This window comes from Eptesicus fuscus, chromosome 6 (genome assembly GCF_027574615.1).
Source record: "Eptesicus fuscus isolate TK198812 chromosome 6, DD_ASM_mEF_20220401, whole genome shotgun sequence".
Classification (NCBI taxonomy): domain Eukaryota; kingdom Metazoa; phylum Chordata; class Mammalia; order Chiroptera; family Vespertilionidae; genus Eptesicus; species Eptesicus fuscus.
Window position 1 is genome coordinate 28,349,982 of NC_072478.1, and position 19,343 is coordinate 28,369,324.

A 19,343-nucleotide genomic window follows, 5' to 3' on the forward strand; every position below is an offset into this window, starting at 1 on the left:
GCATCCCACCTCAGACAGCCTGCTGGAGGGAACCTGTTGATCTGGCTGCTGTCCACTCTTCCCTGGAGAACCAGGCTGCACCCCGAAGGCTCTCCTCTTGCTGTCTGTGCAGGGGCCTCCGTGCAGCTGGGGAAGGGGACCAGCTGCAAGACAGCATTCTCTCTCTATTCCCCAAGGAGCATTTGTCCAGACCCTGGGGAACACCCTCACCTGGATTGCAGACCAGCGCTGTCTGCAGACACTCTGGCCACAAGTCACCAATCTGTTCCTGACCAGTCCCACCAAGAAGCCAGGCAGACTTCTGAGGCGCATCTCAGACCTGGAGGACTAACGGGGACAGCTGCGTCACCCAAACACCAACGTGAGAGTCACCACCCAGGCCCCCAGAGGCTGGGCACCAGAGACATCCTGAGCCCCGGGGGTGGGGGGGGGGTGACCAGTGGAGCAGCCCAGTCCTGGGGCAGTGGGCCCTGCGTCCAAGCCATCCTTGGTCAGTACAGAAACGAGCAAGGGAGTTGCCTGTGGCCCCATCAGGCCCCAGTCCCTGCTGGGCCCCTTGGGCTCTCCTGAGTGAATCACAGAACAAATGCAGTGGTTGGATGCTGACTTGTAGGAGAAATTTGCAAACCTCCTGGATGTGACATTTCTGTTTTCATGTTAAGTCAGGAAGACCCCTTTGGAGACCCATTTTGTGTTGTATTCTTTGTCCCAGGACTGTGCTGATGGGAGGCATTTGTCCATTCTTTTCTGGGCGGGGTGGGGCGGGGGGGCGGGCAGGAAGGCAAGACCTTATTTATAACTGTAGTGGACCCATGGCCTTCCTCAGACCCCTGGGAAGGCCTGGATCAGCCCACCTAGCTGTCACCCACCCGGCCCCCCAAAGATGGAAAGCTGTAAATTGCCCCCATTTCTCTCCTGACTCATCTCTGATAGCCGCTGTCGCTGAGAACATGGGCAGCGTCTGGCTTGCTGTACTGTAAAAATGAAAGGCATTTCTTGAGGCTGACAAGGTAGAACCTTCTGTGTGTCCCCTGCCAGCCTCCTCTCAAACCCCCAACCCCCTCCACCACCTGGCTTAGTGCAATACTCCCATCCCTGATGGGGTCTCTTGCCATGGTACTGTCACCACAGCCCACGGTCCCCATCCCAACCTTGTTTTTATGGCTGAACTGATTTCAAAACACAACGAAACTGCAAACCTTGTGTGTCTTAATTCTTACCGGGGCTTCCGCGTGCTCAGCCCCTGGTCTAGTATGTGACAATCCGGAGCGCAGCCTCCTGGGCGCCTCTGTAACCTTACAGCCACTGCTGGCCCTGATAACACTCATATGCAGCCCCGGGCCCCTCCCTGCCACCCCTTCCTCTTTTTATGTTGAAGAGTTCTCTAATAAATCGGGTAATAAACATCTGCCGCCTCTTTGCCTCTCTATGTGTTCCTGTGGTCTGGTTGGGAGTTTGAGGACCCGCTTTGAACAAAACATAAACCCTCAGGAGATTTAAAATAACAACAGGACCCAAATGTTTTGTTTTATTGATCACTTTGAGAGAGAAAAACATCAGTTTGTTGTTCCATTTATTTATGCATTCATTGGTTGATTCTGTGCCCTTACTGGGGATCAAACCCACAACCTTGGCATATTAGAATGACTCTCCAACCAACTGAACTACTCGGTCAGGGCCAGGACCCAAATGTCTTAATGGCCTTAATAGCTGTGGCCTCCTGGGTTTCAGTTCACCTCGAAAAACTTTTAAAAGCTCTGACATCACCCTAGCCGGTAGGGCATGTACCTTGGTTTCAGGCTCCATCCCTGGCCCCATACGGGAGGCAACCAATCGATGTGTCTCTCTCACATCGATGTTTGTCTTTTGTCTCTCCCCCCTCCCTTCCACTCTGTCTAAAAATAAATGGGAAAAATATCCTTGGGTGAGGATTAACAAAAAATAAAAAGCTTCTGATATCATTGCAGCCCAGCTCAAAGGAACAAACACTCCCCAAAATGGCTCACATACTGAGCAATGCATGGACCCCATTTAAAGGGAAACTATTTCTACCAGACTCCCAGTTTAAGAAGCACTGCGTTGAAAGTCAGACCTGTCTGTAAGTGAGCCCTTGGAAACCCAGTTATAATCATAGATGCAGATGCAGAATGGCTCAGCTCACATATAAACTAGACACACCGATAATCTAGAAGGTACTTTCCTTACATTCAAATATTAAAATGCAAATACTCTCACAGATGCATCTGCATTTTGAAGATCTCAGGGCCAGGCCTCACTGGTACAACCCATATCCCATGACAAGCAGGGTTGTCATCGGGGTGGCCAGAGATGGTCTTCTGTTATTTCTTTTGGAAGACATTTTTTTTGCATATATTTACAATATAAGTACTAATTTGTTTTCATAGTATATATTCTTTAACAATTTGCATAAAGTTATCTAGCATGGGACAGCAATTTTGTGTAAAGCCTCTATAGTACTGATCAAGGAAAAACAGAACTATTTTGAGGATAAGGGATTCTAGAAGGAATCCTTTGGAAGACCACCCCACCTGGCACCTTGGTACCAAGCACAAGTAGAGCATACAACGCCAGCATTTAGGGTGGTTATGAAGCTATATTTTAAGATAAAGAATTAGTTGAAAATGTTAAGTACTATCCTCAGGTGGGCTGGGAGAGCTCGGAGCAGGTCTTTGGGGTCCTCCAGATCTCCAAGCCTCCCGTCCTATCCCCTGACTCATCCTACCCACCAGCCCTAGGGACTACCCTTAACAGCCAGTCCCACATTTATCCCTCCCATGGATCCCCAGCACCCACAGAACAAAGCTGGACCACCCAGTTCAAATTGCAGCTACCTCTTTGGGATCGAGGGAGGGGTGTTAAAGTGACTTTCCCCTCTCTGAGCCTCAGTTTCCCCATCTATAAAATGGGTTGAAGGGAGACTAAAAGAGTCATCCAAGATTGTTTTAAAGCTTAATCGCTGAAGTACATAACTATTCATTGACGAATGGTGCAGCATGATGGTGACTCTCATAGAAGGTCAGCCCAACATCTGAGGCTTTTTAGTCTCCATCCAGCTCCCACTCTTTGTCATCTTGAGAGGTCAGGACTCGAACCTATGGTCTTGGGGCTTCCCCGCCCACACACGCCAGGAGTCCTCGCTCCCGGTAGAGGCCTCCTCTCGGCCCCGCCCACAAGGCTCCACCTCCTCCCTGAACCCGCCCCTTCTTGGTCCCGTCTCTCCGAACCCCGCCCCACTAACAGTTCCGGGTTCGCACAGCTCTGGGAGCCTCCGGTCCTAAGGCACGAGGACCCACACGGGACTGCTCCTGGCACTGCCTGACGGGCGAGTCCCGGACAGTCCGGCTGGGGTGTGTAACGCGGACCACGTTTGCAGGAGACGGGAGGTTCCAAGGCGCTAGAGTCCCCGCGGATAGGGTGGCGGGATGGGTTCTTACCTCCCGGCTCAGGCTCGGACGGGGCAGCCCGGCGCGCGCCGCGGCGGAGGAAAGCCCCCGGCGCAGGCCCCGGATATTTGCGTCTGCGCCGCCGCCATCGTCCCAGCTGATGGGTCGGGATACACGCTCGCGCTCGCGGTCAACGGGTCGCAGGGGTCGCAGGGGCCGAAGGCGGCGGAGCCGGAGCGGGAGTCGAAGCCGAAATCGGAGCGGGAGCCATGGGCGGCGAAACCGGCGGCGCCGGAACGACGAAGGGCGACGGAGGCGGCGAAGCCGGGAGCGCAGGTGGGGGTCGCTGCGTGAGCAGCTCCGGGGATTCAGCTCCTGCCCTGGGGAGGGGGGTGATCCCCGAATTAGCCAGCGAGGGCTTTCTGGAGAAATGGACGTCAGGCAGCGGAAGGAAAGCGAGAGGTATTCCAGGCAGGTCACGGGGTGCTTGGAGGGACTGCCAGGAGCCCGGTAAGCGAGGCAGGGGACACAAAGGTAATGAATGGGAGATGAGATCGTGCAGGTTCTTGTCGTGGTGAAGGGTTTGGCCATTATTCGCAGGGAAGTACCGGGCCATGGGAGGATGGTGAACAGGGGAGTGACGTGGTCTGGCTTACTTTGCAGAACTCTCTCTGGCTTTCACGTGAAGAAGGCACGGACTGAGGAGGTAGGCAGGAGTGACACCACGGAGGAGGAGCACAATACAGTTGTCCAGGCAACAGATGATGGTGGCCTTCAGGAGAGGGAGACTGTGGGAGGCACAATGAGAGAGTGGGTTGAGTTTAGTGGGATTTCGGAAGTAGAGGTGACAACACTTGCCAATGGAGGTGGGTGTGAGAGAGCTGTTGATGACAGGTGCAGAACTCAGTGACTCCTAGGCTCCAGGGACCACAGTCCTTTTCTTCTGAGATGGGACACCTTGCCAGAATTGACTTGAGTTTGTTCCAGCACAGAGGAACCAGCACAGTGATGGGGACTGACTCCAAGACCTGGGTCCCAGTGCTGGCTCAGTCCCTAACAGGCTGTGACACTCAGGCCATTCTCGTGTCTACTGTGACCCCCAAGTTTACTCACCTGTGTCCTCAATATTTCCATGGGGACCCAAGATTTTCTCTACAGACACTCATTGTCTCCTACTCCTTCACCCCAGGAATTTTCAACCTCTTTCATATCATGACACACATAAAATAATTACTAAAATTCTGCCCCAGTGGGGGTTGTGTGCACTGCCCTGTTGTAGTTGAGTCTTGATTGCTGTTGCTGTCACTGGAAGGGATTGACCCCCCAGTCCAATCAGCTCCAAGGACCAGCTCCAACTACAGTAAAGGAGCTGCTGTGCAGAAGTCAACCTTATGGAACAGGACTTGCTTCAAGGGGGCTTTGGTGCTCACCGAGTCCACCCCTTTAGTGTGTCATTCGTGGAGGTGGTAGGTTTGTAGTTGTAATCCAGCATCCTCTGAAGCTCTCCATCAGGTGCACTGGCTCTGGGACCTCCCAGAAGTGCAAAGTTGGCCACCATCTGTGCCCTGCCTGGGGCCACCTGGTGCGAGTTACAGAGTGATCTGCAGATGGCTGCTACTTGTGTTAGGCCTGGAGGTGTTCAGCAGAGGCCAAGCTGTGAACCAAGGCAGGCTGCTGCGAGAGCCGGGCCTGGGGCCACTTAGCAAGAGGCAGAAAGTATGCAGAGGCCAGCTGCTGCTGCTTTTAGAGATTTTAGGAAAGTCCAAAACCTAAGTCAGGAGAGGCCAGCTGTATGGAAAAAGCCACTGGAAATGCTTGGATGGGTCAGCAAGTTAAGTGGGGCTGGGTCTCAGGGAATCACCAGGGTGGGGCAAACAGTTCGAGCCAGGTTGATGGAGACTCAGATGTGGCTCCTGCCTGTAGACTCTGGGGAACCATGGCCTCTGCCAGCACTTTTGCCTGGTAAAAAACCGCACCCCCAACTCTTGCCCTGATGCCAGACAATTCAGTTCCTCCCCACATGTCCCTGGATCCTTTCAAGCTGCTACCCCAGTGCTGGCGCTCAGAGGGAGTGAGTCCAAGTAAGTCCAGGCATGTGCCCTTTAAGAGGAACGACCTGGGACTCCAGCAGCCCCAGTCTCACTCAGCCACAATCCCCAATGGTTTTTACAGCCAGAATTATGGGGACTCCCTACCTCTTCCATGGCTGGTTCTTTCTCATCCTCCAGATCTCAGCTGACATGGTCCCTCTTCAGAAAGGCCTGGGCAGGGGGTGGCGAGGAGCTGGTGTGGGGTTGAGCTATGGAAGGGGACCTCCATAGCCAAGATTTACCTCCAGATATTTCGTTGTATTTTTTTAAATATTTTTTTATTGATTTTTTAGAGAGAGAGGAAGAGATTTCCATTCAACTAGATTTCAGGAGTTTCTGAATGATGGTTGTTCTATAGTTTAGTTGTATTTTTATGTGGTTGTTGGAGGATTCGAGTATGATGTTTACCTATGCCTCCATCTTGACTGGAAGTCTCCAGATTTTTTGACGTGAGCTTAATAGGTGGAACATTTAACATACTAAAGACAGATTTAGTTTTTCTTCTCTTCGTTCAGAGGCCTCTAAACACTAAAGAATCTATCCCTAGGGGCTTGCCCATTCTGTTCCCTATTCCCAATGCCCTTCCCTGGCCCTTTATTGCTGCCAGTTTTACTCCAGTTTTCTCCTACCCATCTGTATGACTAGTTTAACCACCACCTTCTCCTGTAAGCCCTCTCTTGTCACCTTGGAGAGATCAGATTTTCTGGTTCAACCCCCCCCTTTTTTTTTTTTTTTTTTAACACATTTTATTGATTTTTTTACAGAGAGGAAGGGAGAGGGATAGAGAGCTAGAAACATTGATGAGAGAGAAACATCGACCAGCTGCCTCCTGCACACCCCCTCCTGGGAATGTGCCTGAAACCAAGGTACATGCCCTTGACCGGAATCAAACCTGGGACCTTTCAGTCCGCAGGCCAACGCTCTATCCACTGAGCCAAACTGGTTTTGGCATTTTATTTTTTTTAAATATATTTTTATTGACTTCAGAGAGAAAGGGAAAGGGTTCAAAGGTCAACTACTGAGCCAAACCGGCCACGTTGGTTCAAACTCATTGCTCCTGCGCCATCCAGCCCCAGCCCATCTCCCTGCCCTCATCCCCTCACGCTTCCCCTCGCTTACTCTGCTCCAGCCACGCAGGCCTCCTTGCTGTTCCCTGAACACACCAAGTAAATTGTTGCCCAGGCCTTTGCTCGTGCTACGCCCTCTGCCTGGGTCATCCTCCACCCAGATCTCCCCATAGCTCCCTCACCCACTTCCTCCAGTTACCTCCTCAGGGAGACCCTCTCTGACCTTTTGTCCCCTAGTTTTACATCATTTCTTTGTAGCTCAAAGCATTATCACATGTCACACTGTGTGTTTCCTTGTTGATGTGAGTCCCACAAAGGAAGGGACCGTCAATGTTTTTGTCATGCTATGTTCCCAGAACCTAGAACAGTGCCTGGCATACAGCAGTGACTCACTAAATGTATGTTGAACAAATGACTGACCAGCGAGCAGTGAGCAAACCCTTTCGGATTTCCTTCCCAGGTCGGATTCAGAGGAAGACCAGTGGCAGCGGCGAGGAAGACAGAGCCGGAGCCCACAGCCACCTCAGTGGCGCTCACAGGACCAGTCCTCTCAGTCTGACTCGGGCAATGAGCGGCAGTGGCAGCACCAGGGCCGCTGGGCCCGCCGCCGGAGGACCCGCTCTTGCTCCTCCTCATCCAGCTCTGCATCCCCGGACCACTCCCAGAGCTCGAGGGACGTGGCTGCGGCCCTGAGCCACCAACAGGACTTGCAGGAGCGGCTGCGGCTACGTGAGGAGCGGAAGCAGCAGGAGGAGCTGATGAAGGCCTTCGAGACGCCTGAGGAGAAGCGGGCCCGGCGCCTGGCCAAGAAGGAGGCCAAGGAGAGGAAAAAGCGGGAGAAGATGGGCTGGGGCGAGGAATACATGGGCTATACCAACACCGACAACCCCTTCGGCGACAACAACCTCCTGGGCACCTTCATATGGAACAAGGTGAGCCAGTCACGGCCACGAAGTGCTTGGTGATTAGCTCTGTGCTTGTGCCAAATTTTTCCTGCCTTACTGTTTTTAGTTTGTATACTTTTTACAACCTCAATGTCAAGAGATGTTAGTTAGCACTCACAGCACACATTCCCAGATTGCATTTTGCCATGCAGAATTTATTTCATACACACATACATACACTGGTTTTGCCAGGTTTTACTCTATGTTAACTGTGTCTTGCAGTATAACATTTCAGGCATGCTTTGACCCCCAAACCAGCCTAACCTCACTGTGACTGGAGAATAGGTTTTAGTGTCACGCATTCAAGGTGGGATTCCACCGTTATCCTCTGTCAGCTCGGAGCTGTCATTTCATTCTTGAGATGAACATTACGCACTGGTCATTTACCTGCCGCCCTGGCCTTGGGTGCAGAGCTGGAAACAACACTTTGTCTTTCACGTCTGGAGGCCAAACGTCTGAAATCAAGGTGTCAGCAGGGCCATCCTCCCTTTGGAAGATCTGGGGAAGGACCTTTCCTATCTCTTCCAGCTTCTGCTGGTTGCTAGGAGCAACCAGGGCTTGTGGCTATATCACTGTAGTCTCTGCCTCTGTTGTCAGTAGCTGTCTTCCTTCTGTGTCGGTATCTTCATATGACGTCATCCTCTGTATCTGTGTCTAAATTTCCCTCTCCCTATAAGGACACCAGACATTGAATTAGGGCCCAGTCTAATCCAGTATGACCTCATCTTAACTAATTATATCTGCAGAGACTTTATTTCCAAATAAGGGCACATTCACAGCTCCCAGGTGTTGAGACGTGGACATACAGTCCAACCCCGCACAGTACCCGTCACTAGTGGGGGAGAGGGCGGGGGCCACAGTTGGAGGCTGGGTCAGTTCCACTCATCGCCCACGCTCAGGCTGGGTTCTTTTTTTTTTTTTTTTTTTTAATATATTTTTATTGATTTTTTTTACAGAGAGGAAGGGAGAGGGATAGAGAGCTAGAAACATCGATGAGAGAGAAACATTGACCAGCTGCCTCCTGCACACCCCCCACCAGGGATGTGCCCGCAACCAATGTACATGCCCCTGACAGGAATCAAACCTGGGACCCTTCAGTCCACAGACCGACGCTCTATCCACTGAGCCAAACCATTTTCGGCTCAGGCTGGGTTCTTACCAGTATCTTGAACACAGAGCCCATTTCACCTGCGCCTTTGTACTCACCATTCCTCTGCCTTAGAACACTCCCTACCTCTTCCATGGCTGGTTCTTTCTCATCCTCCAGATCTCAGCTGACATGGTCCCTCCTCAGAGAGGCCCTCCTGGCCTCCTTGGTCCCCCAGGTCCCCTTGGTATTTTTTTTTTTTTTTTTTTTTTAATTTTATTGATTTCAGACAGAAAGGGAGGGGGAGAGAGAGATAGAAACATTGTTGATGAGAATCATTGATCAGCTGCCTTCTGCACGCCCTCCACTGGGGATCAAGCCCACAACCTGGGCATGTGCCCTGACCGGGAATTGAACCATGACCTCTGGTGCATAGATTGCAATGCTCAGCCACTGAGTGACACCAGCCAAGCTGCCCGGGTAGTCGTTATCAGGGCACTGCCTCTGCGTTTCTAGCACTTTACTAACAAACTAGTATTGTGCACCTGCCAGGTGCTGGGTCCTTTGTGACCCTGGGCACATATCTACAAGCAAGGGCGACAAAAATCACTATCCCTGTGGGGCCAGCAGCCTCGTGTGGGAGACAAACTGTAATAAGTAAGTTAGCAAAGTACAAGAGGGGAGAACGAAGGCAGGTGTGGTGCAGCAGTGACCACAATAAACAGGCCCAGCCCTGGCCGGTGTGCTCAGTGGTTAGAACATCAACCTGTGCGCCAAAGGGTCTCAGGTTCCATTCCCAGTCAAGGGCACGTACATGGGTTGCAGGTTCAATCCCTGGCCCCAGTCGGGGTGCATGTGGGAGGCAAGTAATCAATGTGTCTCTCACATCGATGTTCCTCTCTCTCTCTCCTCCCCCTCACCCCTCCCACCCACCCTACCTTCCACTCTCTCTAAAAATCAATGGAAAGAATATCCTTGGGTGAGGATTAAAAAAATAATTAATAAATAAGCAGTCCCAGGAAGGTCTCATTGCAAAGATAATTTCTAAATACACACCCTAATTTATAATGTACTAGAGGCCCAGTGCACGAAATTCATGCACGGGGGCAGGGGGTGTCCCTCAGCCCAGCCTGCACCCTCTCCAATCTGGGATCCCTCTCACAATCCAGGACTGCTGGCTCCCAACTGCTCACCTGCCTGCCTTCCTGATTGCCCCTAACCACTTCTGCCTGCAGCCTGATCACCCCCTAACCACTGCCCTGTCAGCCTGATTGATGTCTAACTGCTCCCCTGCCAGCCTGTTTGCCCCCAACTTCCCTCCTCTGCTGGTCTGGTCACCCCTAACTGCCCTCCCCTGCAGGCTTGATTGCCCCCAACTGCCCTCCCTTGCAGGCCTGGTCCCTCCCAACTGCCCTCCCCTGCTGGCCATCTTGTGGTGGCCATCTTGGTCCACATGGGGGCAGGATCTTTGACCACATGCGGGCAGCTATCTTGATCTTGTATGTTGGAGTGATGGTCAATCTGCATATTACTCTTTTATTAGATAGGATAGAGGCCTGGTGCATGGGTGGGGGCCAGCTGGTTTGCCCTGAAGGGTGTCCTGGATCAGGGTGGGGGGTTCCCTTGGGATGTGGGGCGGCCTGGGCGAGGGGCCTGTGGTGGTTTGCAGGCCAGCCACGCCCCCCAGTGACCCAAGCGGAGGCCCTGGTATCTGGAATTTATTTATCTTCTACAATTGAAACTTTGTAGCCTTGAGCGGAGCCAAGCCTGCTCGCTCCTTGGCGGCAGCCATTTCTGTTGGAATTTATGTATCTTCTATAATTGAAACTTTGTAGCCTGGAGTGGAGGCCTAGGCCAGCCAGGGCAGGTGGAAAGCTTGGCTTCCTCCATTGCCGGGGGCAACCCTAGCCTGCTCCAGCTCCGTGGCTGCTGCCATTTTTTTTTTTTTTTTTATCTTCTATAATTGAAACTTTGTATCCTTGAGTGGAGGCCTGGGCTGGTCAGGGTGTGTCAAAAGCTTGGCTTCCTCCATTGCCGGGGAAACCCAAGTCTCCTTCCTGCTCTCTGTGGTGGCAGCCATCTTGGTTGGGGTTAATTTGCATACTCTGATTGGGTGTGGGTGTGGCTGGTGGGTGTAGCAGAGTGATGGTTAATTTGCATATTGCTAGTTTATTAAGTAGGCTAGTTCCTGCCAAACTGAGCTTCACAGGGCAGTCCTAGGGTCTGACACACAGTAGGCACTTAATAAATTCGAATGAACAAGCTTGCTATAGTCTGGGGCATGCACGTACCTGTTCAGGCATTTCTCCAGTGAGTCTTTCTCAGCCCAACCTGGCCTTGGGGAGTTTGCCCCAGGGGAAGACTTTGCCACACACAGCGGGTGCAGCTAGGTTTCTATGAGAAACAAGAACCAGCAGGTCCCAAGAGACTCCCAGGAGCCCTGCAGGAGTGGGCCCAGCTGTCTTTCCTCTGTGCTTTAGCACATTCACTGACAGTAGAGGGCTCTTTGTAGGTTGGATTGTATAAAATTGCTTTGATTTGTAGGTGGGGATGGAGGGCATCTTCTAATGAAAGGCAGTGAGGTGAGCCCTGGGATGGGTCCTTCCTCTAAGCTAAAGCAGATGCTGTGGTCCCTCATTTCGGTCTTTATACATGAGTGTGTCGAAGCTTCCTCATGGAAGTGCCAGGGAGGGCAGTGGAAGGGAGGCCCCTCACCCAGCGGGCCTGTGTTGACCCTTGCAGGCCCTGGAGAAGAAGGGGATCAGCCACCTGGAGGAGAAAGAGCTGAAGGAGCGGAACAAGAGGATCCAGGAGGACAATCGACTGGAGCTGCAGAAGGTGGCTTGACCTGCCCACATGGGATCAGGAGCTTTCCCTCTTAGGGGCTCCAAGGCTGGTTTGCCCTTGTTTAAGTCAAATAGAACCTGATTGGCTTACATGGAAAGTCTTGGCTTCAGGCACAGCTGCATCCAGGGGCTCAGGCAGTGTCTCCAGCGGGCTGTTCCTCTCCACATCGGCTCTGCTGGCCTCTGGCTTGACTCTCAGCTATTCCTCTCAGGGTGGCCTCTCCTGCTCAGAGTCTGGCGGGCTGGGGCCAGGCCTGGGTTATAGTCCCAGTCCCAACCCTAGGGGATCCCATGGCCTGAGAGGGCATAGGGCAGGCCCCACGAGACCCCCCACCCCTCACCCCCACCCCGCATCATCCAGCTGTCCTGCCCTCATCCTCCGTGTGCATCCCCAGGTGAAGCAGCTCAGGCTGGAGCGGGAACGGGAAAAGGCCATGCGTGAGCAGGAGCTGGAGATGCTGCAACGGGAGAAGGAGGCGGAGCACTTCAAGACGTGGGAGGAACAGGAGGACAACTTCCACCTCCAGCAGGCCAAGCTTCGGTGCAGTGACTGAAGTGGGGGTTTGGGGGGGCTGCCCACCACCCTTGGTTCACCAATACCCTGTATCGCCTCCCTTCACCCACCAGCCTGCTTCTGGACGCAAACACATAGAGCTTGTTTCCGCCCCAGGGCCTTTGCACTTGCTATTCACGCTTCCTGGAACCCGCTGTTCCACGGCTCTCCCTCACCCTTAGGGTTTTTGCCTATTGTGTTCTTGGGGGGCGCTCCCCAAGTCCCTTTCTGGCACTAGCCCTGGTTTTGCGTGTACACCTGTTGCTGGTGGACTCCCCCATTGGGCTGGGTGCAGAGGAGACCCCTGAATACTCCGGCTCCATGTGCAGAACTGCACAAGCTGAGTGGGAGTGTTCTGGGCCCTGGGCCTCACTAACTGCTAGTCCCTTCACCTGCAGCCCACAGGCGTGTTTGCTCGTCAGCTGTGTTTATAGAGAAGGAAAGTGAAGCTCCTGGGGGTTGAGTTATCTGAGGCCACATGGGTATCTGAGCCTGCGGCCCAGTGTATGTGCACCCGGAGCCCAGCCTCTTGCGCTTCTCCCTGCCGGCTACACCAATCCTGGCCAAGGGCTTGGACCTTCCTGATCATGGCGCCCCTTTTGTTAGACTAGAGTCAGCCTCTGACGTGTGTCCCCTCGGGCACAGCACTGAGGCTCTAGATCTTTCAGCCTAGGCAGCCCGTCCATTGAGAAGTGGTCCTCTCTGTCCCTCTGGCTCCACTCCCACCCGCTGCTCTTCAGACCCCGTGTTCACGCCTATCCCTGGCCCTCTCTGGGCCTGTTTTCCTCACTAACCTGTCTTACTTCTCCACCTGACGCCTCTTCTTTCAGGAAGCCTTCCCTGACCACCACCCAATGCCAGCTAGGCTCCTACCCTGGTTCCCACACTGGTCGCCCCATTGGCAGGATGATGGGAGGGAGGTCACATCCTGGGCTCTGACACCGCCTCCTTCTCCCTGCAGCTCCAAGATTCGAATCCGGGATGGACGGGCCAAGCCCATTGACCTGCTGGCCAAGTACATCAGCGCCGAGGACGACGACCTGGCTGTGGAGATGCATGAGCCTTACACCTTCCTCAATGGCCTCACGGTGGCTGACATGGAGGACCTGCTGGAGGATATCCAGGTACCACCCGGCCCCACCACCCACACCCTGGCCTCCCCAAGACCGTGCTTTCACCCCACCCCTCTGTGCCTTCGCCTCCAGGTGTACATGGAACTTGAGCAGGGCAAGAACGTGGACTTCTGGCGGGACATGACCATCATCACGGAGGATGAGATCTCTAAGCTCCGCAAGCTGGAGGCCTCTGGCAAGGGCCCAGGTAACCCCAAGCCGGCTGACCAGAAAGATAACAGATGTGCTTTGGGGGACATACCTACATTGGTGGGAGTTGTCATGGGGACACATCTGCATTGGTGGGGGTTGCCACTGGGGGTGGTTCCACAGGAAGCTGACCTTAGGAGCTCTGCAGACATCAGTTTCTTCCTTTGGACCCTCCAGAGCCCTCTGGAGGCCTCTGTGGGAGCCACCAGAGGGCAGCACTGAGTAGTGGGAAAGGGCTCTCCCTGGATGAAGGGGCTTCCTTTAAATGATCACTGGGCAGCGCAGCCTTCCCTGGAAGCAGTACCAGAAGGGTTTTTGTTTGGGTTTCAAGTTTTCTCCCAAGACGCAGTTGAAGAGCAGGACCCGGCTCTGCTTGGTGGGAAACCCCTGCAGCCACTCTGTTCATCTGGCGTTCTTCTTCAACTCAGTTTTCTTTTCATCCAAATGACCCCATGTGTGCGTTCAAAGGGGAAAGGACATGGCCCCGTGTCCGCTGGGGGCAGAAGGCCTGGTGGAGAGCCACTGCTCTCAAAGCTCATGACCACCCGCAGCAGGCCCGCCCTCCAGCCCCTAAAGCCACTGGCTTTAACCGTTCCAGCTTCTGTGGACCTCACGTCCCTGTTGCCAAGCTTCATCCTTCGTCACCCACTTGGTGGCTGAGGACGTGAGCCCTCCCCTCCCCCTGGCCTGTGTAAACGCCATTTGAAGCTCAGATGTGGGCCTGGACAATTTCCTTCCTCTTAGAAAAGGATAAATATCCTTTATTTTTGTAAGTGGAGTTTTGTTTCTCACGTCCTCTTAGCAGTTACATCCTGCACTAACTTCCGGAGAAAGGAAGAGAAACTCTTGTCAGAAACGTGTCAGGAAATCTCCTTCGGTGGCAGTGGGACTGGGTGTAGAACTGGTTGGAAGGGCGCTGGGAGGCCCGTGGACAGAATAACAATTATGATCGGGACTCTGGGTGCAAACCCCAGCCAACAAGCAGCACAGTAACCTTGGCTGGTCAGCTACCTCCTGGGTGCTCAGTTGTCCCTTTGTTTGCATGGAGAGAAATGAGTTAGTGTCACACGCTGGAAATAGCCCCTGCCTGTACGGCGCTGACTCCACCACCGCCCCAGCCTTCCAGCTGGATCGGGAAGTGCTCAGACACATGGAGAAGCCGATCAGGCCTCCTTTTTCTTGTTCCCGGGCCCTTTCCCACCCCCAACACAGTGGCCCCTAGCACCCTCCTGGGCTCCCTTCATTTTCATCAGTGAGGGAGCCCCTTTTCTCCCTTTTTTTTTTTTTTAAGAGGGAGACAGAGGAAGAGAGAAATAGAAACATAAATGAGAGAGAAGCGCTGATTGGCTGCCTCCTGCACAACCCCCACTGGGCATCAAGCCCACAACCCGGGCATGTGCCCTGATGGGGAATTGAACCGTGACTTCCTGGTTCGTAGGTTGACGCCCAACCACTGAGCCACGCCGACCAGGCACACATCTCCCTTTTTTGTGGTTTGTGCCCTCATCTTGGTGGGGCACAACCTGCCGTAGCTTCTGGAGGAAGGCAGGTGTAGTTCTTTGATGCCCTGTGTGTCAGGAAATGCTTCTCTCTCCCTCTGGCTCGTGGCAGCGGGGCTGGATATAGACTTCCTGAGCTGGGTGTTTCTTCAGAGGCTGAAGGGACGTCCCACATGTCTGCCCGTTTCCAAAGCTCTACCAGTGGCTGTTCAGGTGGCAACCAAGCCTAAGACATGGCTTCCTTTAAACATGACTTAGCAGCTCTTAGCTTCTGTGGGAACAGCACCAGCAGGGCTGTTTGTTTGGGTTGTAAGTTTTCACTGTTGCTCCATCTATTTGAGTGAGTGCAGGACTTGGCTCTGCTTGGCCTGGTGAGGGGGTTGTTGCCGAATTTGGTTGTGGACCTGTGTTATTTCTGGGCCTGCCATAGACCAAGGGCAGGCTTTCAGCACGTAGGTTGACCACTGAGGCCAGCGCTGCTAAGGGCGACTCATGTACACAGCGAAATGAAGGTGCTGATTCCGGGGCCCAAGGTTGGTTGACTATAGGGACGTGGGTCCCTCTCAACCTTATCTGATCAACTGTGACCATGTGTCCACGACAGTGGTTCTTGAATCCTGCTTTCAAGCGGGAGCCTGAGCTTGTCACCCACTTCCTTATTCACAGCAATGGGAAGCCCAGGGAGGTCCCGGCCCTCAGGAAGCCACATGCTGGGTGTGCAGGCAAAGGAGCAATCTGGTAGTCAGGGAAGGCTTCCTGCTAGAAGGTACATTCTTGCTGAGTGCTGAGGGTGGGTGTTACTGATGGAAAGTACCCCATGTGCAAAGGCCCTGGGGCAGGAGCTAGGCATGTTTGGTAAACAACAAGGAGCCTGGTGTGCCAAAGCACGTAGGCTCAGGCAGTATCTGGCCCTGTCCTCAGGGGCCCTTCAGTCTAGAGGGAAGGGATGTGTCCTTGGGCCTGCAGCCTGCGATAGATACTGGAACAGATTTCCCTGCAGGACAGAGGGGCCTGTTTGTCTCGGGGCAGTGTCAGAACTTCCCGCAGCGCCTGGGAAACAAGCAGTTTTTCCTGCTGTGGCGGAGTGTCCTCTGTGCCAGGCACAGCACAGTCCTCACTTGCATGATCTCGCTAGGCTTCATAGAAGGGAAAACGGAGGCCCAGAGAGGGTGAGCCACTTGCCCAAGATCACACAGCTGGGACTGGCATAGCATAATCTGAATTCCAAACAGTCAGCTACCAGGCAGACACTCTTGGCTCTTCTATGTGATTTGGGGAAGGGAGTGGTGGGCAAGGTTGATAGACTGGGTACCTGGGTTCAAGCCTGGTGTTGAGTGGCCCCTGCCTCACCGTAGGCGAACGACGAGAGGGCGTTAACACCTCGGTCAGCTCAGATGTGCAGTTGGTCTTCAAAGGGAAGACGTACAGCCAGCTGCAGGTCATCTTCCAGGGTATTGAGGGCAAGATCCGGGCCGGGGGCCCCAACCTGGACATGGGATACTGGGAGAGCCTACTGCAACAGCTGCGTGCCCACATGGCACGTGCCAGGTGAGTGGGCAACAGGCCTCAGCCAGGCACTCTGCTGGGTGGGTGGGTCTTGTCCCTCTTGGGATCTTGCCTGGGGGACAGGAGTCATCTCCATCAGGCCTGCTGGGTAATCTTGGGGGCCACAGACCAGTACCCTGGCCAACGGCGACCTCTGTGTTCGGGAAGAGCTGCTCCGTTTCCCACCTGGGTTCAGGGCCCTGGGAGTGAGGCAGGGGCTCCCCCAGTGGCCTTCCTCACAGCCTTTCCCAGGAACCTGGTCTTTGTCTCACTGAGGGTTAACAGGCATCGCAAGAGGCCCCCAGGCTGCCTGTCCCCTCCTCCTGCTGGCCCCACACGCCCTGTGTACAAATTCTCAGCGTGCTTGGCACTGCTGTGTAAACAGCGCCTGCCTGCCACTAGCTGTGGACTCGCCTCTAAATTTATCTTCTCTGCCTGCCCCGCCTCTTTCTGCCCAGCCTTGTGTTAGGGTTACACCCGCATGTGAATACCCTGCTGCAGGGACTTGCCCCTCCCAGGCATGGGGGTTTCTGACCTCAAGTCCCATTTTTATGGCCAAAGCCTTGACCCTGGAATGGCCATGCTGGGCTGGAGCCCCAGCTTGTGTACCCACTTACTGCCCTCTCAACCTCTTGTGTCCTAGCAGCAAAAGGAGGAGGGGTCATGAGAAAGCCTGAGGGAGGGTGGGGTCCCCTCCCGGGTGGGGTCCCCTCCCCTACCCTCCCACACCCAGTCAGGGTGACCCACCGGCCCATGTTTCAGGCTTCGAGAGCGGCACCAGGACGTGCTACGGCAGAAGCTCTACAAGCTGAAACAGGAGCAGGGCGTGGAGAGCGAGCCGCTGTTCCCCATCCTCAAGCAGGAGCCCCCGTCTCCTGGCCACAGGTAGGCCCAGTCCAGAAGTGCCCCTTCCTCACCTGGGGCCCAGGATGAACCCCACACACACTTCTGGAGGGGTCAGGGCAGCCGCTCACCCAGCCCTGCCTGCTTTCCTTGAAGCCTGGAGCCTGAGGACCAGGCCCTGACCCCCCCAGGGCCCTCCTTGGAGGGTGGCCCCGTGGAGCCTGAGGCAGAGGAGGCCACACCGGCAGAGGGGGAAGCTGAGGGGGAGGCCGTGCTCATGGAGGAGGACCTGATCCAGCAGAGCCTGGACGACTATGACGCCGGCAAGTACAGCCCCCGGCTGCTCACGGCCCATGAGCTGCCCCTGGACGCCCACGTGCTGGAGCCCGACGAGGACCTGCAACGCTTGCAGCTGTCGCGGCAGCAGCTCCAGGTCACAGGTATTCGCCCCGTGAGGCCATCGGGTGTGTGCTGTGGGGCTGTTGGGGCAAGAGGCTGCTGAGGCTGCAGCCAACCAGGGCACTTGATGGCGATCTTGTTTCTGTCCCCTCCCTCCCTGCCTATGAGCAGCCATCCATTTGTCTGCTCACTCATTCATTCATTTGGACTTGGTGACCGGCTGGCCCCAAGGATAGAGGGATGGTGGGTTTTCGCAGGGGTAGAGGGCGGGGGTGGTTTTGTTTTTTTGTTGTTGGTCTTCACCTGAGGATATTTTTTCCATTGATTTTTTTTTTTTTCTAAAGAGAGTGAAAGAGGGGGAGGGGGAGAAATAGAAACATTGTTGTGAGAGAGACAACATCTATTGGTTGCCTCCCACACACTCCCTGACCAGAGTTGGGGATTGAACCTACAACCACAAAGGTATGTGCCCTTGGCTGGGAATCGCACCCGCAACCCTTCAGTGCACAGGCTGACGCTCTAACCACTGAGCCAACAGACCGGGGCGATGGTTGGTTTTACATCCTATGCCCAGCCCTGCTGTGAGCTCCTTATGCTACTCCCCGAGGGGGCACCTCAGCCTCCCTGAGCTACTATGGTCCTGGGTACAGAAGAGGAACAGCCTCAGGAAGGCCCTGCCCGGGGTCCCCTGGAGGTCTCTAACCGCCAGGCTCTCTGGCCACTCAGCGGGATACGTACGTTTGGTGCCCACACTGGGAGGACAGTGAGCATCGATGGCGGAGGATGGGGCACTGGGCAGGCAGGGCAAGTTGGGAGCCAGGGCCTGCCACTCCCTGTGCCTTACCTGAGCCTCAGTCCTTCTGTGAGAGGCCTAGTCGGTGGGGAGGCTCAGGCTGCCCTTGCCACCACCCTGGAGGGCAGGAACCTGAAGCGCTGGTGCCTCCCTCCTCCCACAGGCGACGCAAGCGAGAGTGCGGAGGACATCTTCTTCCGGCGGGCCAAAGAGGGCATGGGCCAGGACGAAGCTCAGTTCAGCGTGGAGATGCCGCTGACGGGCAAAGCCTACCTGTGGGCTGACAAGTACCGGCCTCGCAAGCCACGCTTCTTCAACCGCGTGCACACGGGCTTCGAGTGGAACAAGTACAACCAGACACATTACGACTTCGACAACCCGCCCCCCAAGATCGTGCAGGGCTACAAGTTCAACATCTTCTACCCCGACCTCATCGACAAGCGCTCCACCCCTGAGTACTTCCTGGAGGCCTGCCCCGACAACAAGGACTTTGCCACCCTGCGCTTCCACGCCGGGCCGCCCTACGAGGACATCGCCTTCAAGATCGTCAACCGCGAGTGGGAGTACTCGCATCGCCACGGCTTTCGCTGCCAGTTCGCGAATGGCATCTTCCAGCTCTGGTTCCACTTCAAGCGCTACCGCTACCGGCGGTGATGGCCCTGCACCCCGGACCCCCTGACAGGCAGCCTTCCCTGGGCGGCCACAGCCCCACTTTCCCCGGCTGAACAGCGAGTCTCCGTGGAACTGCCTCCGAGACGGGAGGACTGGGAAGGGCTGGCCCAGGATTCTGACATGCAGGAGGGGCTGCTGGGGGGACTCTCTGCGCCCAGGGAACCCAGCAAGTGTCAGCCACCCTCCCTGTCCACATGGGCAGAGTGAAGCCCAAGTTCCATCTTAGACAAGCCCTGCAATGTAGGCCTTGGGGGCGGGGGGGGGCGGGGAGAGGGGGTG

General features: G+C 54.8%; 1 protein-coding gene and 1 long non-coding RNA gene across 2 annotated transcripts; both read left to right on the forward strand.

Moving 5' to 3' along the window:
- The first annotated feature begins 122 nt into the window (after window positions 1-122).
- Window positions 123-1,406, forward strand: LOC129149423 (uncharacterized). The gene is made up of 2 exons (XR_008556314.1): window positions 123-361; window positions 934-1,406. It is a non-coding gene; the product is annotated as an uncharacterized LOC129149423 (long non-coding RNA).
- A 1,987-nt stretch (window positions 1,407-3,393) lies between these two features.
- CACTIN (cactin, spliceosome C complex subunit) lies at window positions 3,394-19,313 on the forward strand. Its single transcript, XM_008150629.3, has 10 exons — window positions 3,394-3,740; window positions 7,022-7,493; window positions 11,335-11,430; window positions 11,834-11,979; window positions 12,953-13,115; window positions 13,197-13,311; window positions 16,168-16,360; window positions 17,120-17,242; window positions 17,357-17,640; window positions 18,556-19,313. Exons 1-10 carry the CDS (start codon window positions 3,565-3,567, stop codon window positions 19,044-19,046), a joined length of 2,259 nt encoding a protein of 752 aa, XP_008148851.2. The 5' UTR covers window positions 3,394-3,564; the 3' UTR covers window positions 19,047-19,313.
- The last annotated feature ends 30 nt before the right edge of the window (window positions 19,314-19,343 follow it).

Coding starts and splice junctions, on each gene's coding strand:
- CACTIN (XM_008150629.3), top strand. CDS start 3,565: ATGGGTCGGGATACACGCTCGCGCTCGCGGTCAACGGGTCGCAGGGGT. Junction 3,741..7,021: donor CGGCGAAGCCGGGAGCGCAG/GTGGGGGTCGCT, acceptor TTTCCTTCCCAG/GTCGGATTCAGAGGAAGACC. Junction 11,431..11,833: donor ATCGACTGGAGCTGCAGAAG/GTGGCTTGACCT, acceptor GTGCATCCCCAG/GTGAAGCAGCTCAGGCTGGA.